The sequence below is a fragment of the Colletotrichum chrysophilum genome (genome assembly GCF_026319265.1).
Source record: "Colletotrichum chrysophilum strain AFK26 chromosome Unknown scaffold_90, whole genome shotgun sequence".
Taxonomy (NCBI): domain Eukaryota; kingdom Fungi; phylum Ascomycota; class Sordariomycetes; order Glomerellales; family Glomerellaceae; genus Colletotrichum; species Colletotrichum chrysophilum.
In genome coordinates, this window is record NW_026517377.1 from 88,368 (window position 1) to 90,168 (window position 1,801).

Here is a 1,801-nt window from a genome sequence, read left to right on the forward strand (position 1 = left end):
ATCAGCGGGCACGGAGCATCCTCCTGTAAGTGCCATGACTTCGGATGCATCAAGACTCGAAACAATGCACAGGGGCGTCAGTCAGATCAATGAAGAACCATTCCCACTGCAGTATTTCTATAATCGGTTCCCGGCAAGGAAATATTGCATAATGCCGAATTCTTGCGATGGATGAAGTGTCGAGGCTGAACTAGATCACTCAGAGTCAGAGCCATAGTCCACCAAGGAAGGGGTAGCGGGCGGAGCTTTTGCTTGCGTTTGCTTCAGCCCTGGCAGCAACTTGGTCTGCTTCGGATGGCGTTTCGTTTTGATGAGGGCGTTGATGTTGGTATGTCTTGCGGTGTGTGCTTCAATCTGATCCGATACTTCAGCTTCGGACCTCGCATGCAAAGAGAAAGCGCGCCTTGCGTCCTCTTCATCCTTCTGGTCCTCCACCGTCATAGCAGCGTTCTTATCCACAGTGATCCCGTCTCGGTTGCGAGGGCTTCTTTTTCGAGATCCCCCAACGTGGGGTTTTCGGTGTTCTCGCGTTTCTCGTGCTCTCGCTCTAGTCGATCTAGACGCTCGTCCGCCGTCTCGTTGGCCACGTCGTCACCTATGCGCCATGGTTCTGTGATACGCTTTGCGCCAGTCTCACAGACATAGTCGCTTGCTTGGGGAACGGTTCTAAGAGTGATTTCTCGCGACTGATGAGACTGGGTAGCAATCTACGCCTTGAAATTCAAGTCAGAGGATGGGGGATGGGGGAAGGGGGACTTACATATCGTGTGCAACGAATGAAGAGGCGGTAGATCTGGATAGCACCCAGGTAATTCTCGTCTAGCGTCAGCTTCCGGGCATTGAACTTGCGCCCCTTTCCGATATACTCGCCGCATGAGGTGCATTGCATCGAAAAGGGTGCCGCCCATCGGACTTGTTGCCCCTGCGGTGCAGCTGCCTCCCCCCTGTGTCGTACCAGTAGCAGCTGGCTAGGGTCGAAGGTGGGCGGATAGTACTTGGAAACAGCTTTGCGTTCTGACATCTTCGGAGCAGATAAGTTTGTGTTGAAGTTGATAGTTGTGAGGGTGATGTTGTGAGCTATCAGATTGAAGATGGTATCGGGGTGTTTGGGAAGAATCCAGTTTCCAGGTGAAGAAGAAGTTGAGGAATAGTTTCTCTGCATAACCATAATATTTCTGTAGTGTTCAACATGCTTCTATTGTAAATATGAAGTTATCTGACAAGGTGCTCAGACGGAGACCTGGATAATATAGATACCTTGGGATCCTTCGATGGATACACCGAAATGGTATTCAACATCTCATATAACATTACCTAGGTCGCATCTACCTTACAGGGTACTCAATGCATGCACTTTCGAAGTTGTCTCGATACTCGCAAAGGTCTTATCAAACCTCGGCATACAAAACTTGGATGGATACTCACAAAGAGAAAACACATAGCGTCCGCAGAGCGTTTAGTAGGTCGCGAATGTGAAGTCAATAAAAGCGTCCTTTGAGAGCTTCCCTGTTCTCAATTTAAGACAACCAATGTGTTTAGCAGACAGATCTTGCTGTGAGAAGTGAGCTAATCGGAATTTTGCACATCGGAGCACCCCCGTTTTGTCATGGAGGATCCGTGTCAACATCCGAACCTTCTGTTAGTCTTGGTTGTCATAATTCGCAGCATATTGTGAGTATTCAGTGATGTTTTCGATTCAGTGGGTAAAAACCGTGTACAATGTGTGTTCATGCGGCACTTGCAAGGCTACTTACAACGCAAGGGGAATGCTCGCTCTACTTAAGGCTAGATGTACCATGAA

The 1,801-nt window shown here is 48.9% G+C and overlaps 1 protein-coding gene across 1 annotated transcript; it reads right to left on the reverse strand.

Annotated features, from left to right (window-relative positions):
- Positions 1-437: 437 nt before the first annotated feature.
- On the reverse strand, positions 438-1,021 carry COL26b_009399 (uncharacterized protein; the record flags this gene model as incomplete). Its single annotated transcript, XM_053182130.1, has 2 exons — positions 438-707; positions 761-1,021. The coding sequence occupies 2 exons, from the start codon at positions 1,019-1,021 to the stop codon at positions 438-440; spliced, it is 531 nt and encodes a 176-aa protein (XP_053033921.1).
- Between the last annotated feature and the right edge of the window lie 780 nt (positions 1,022-1,801).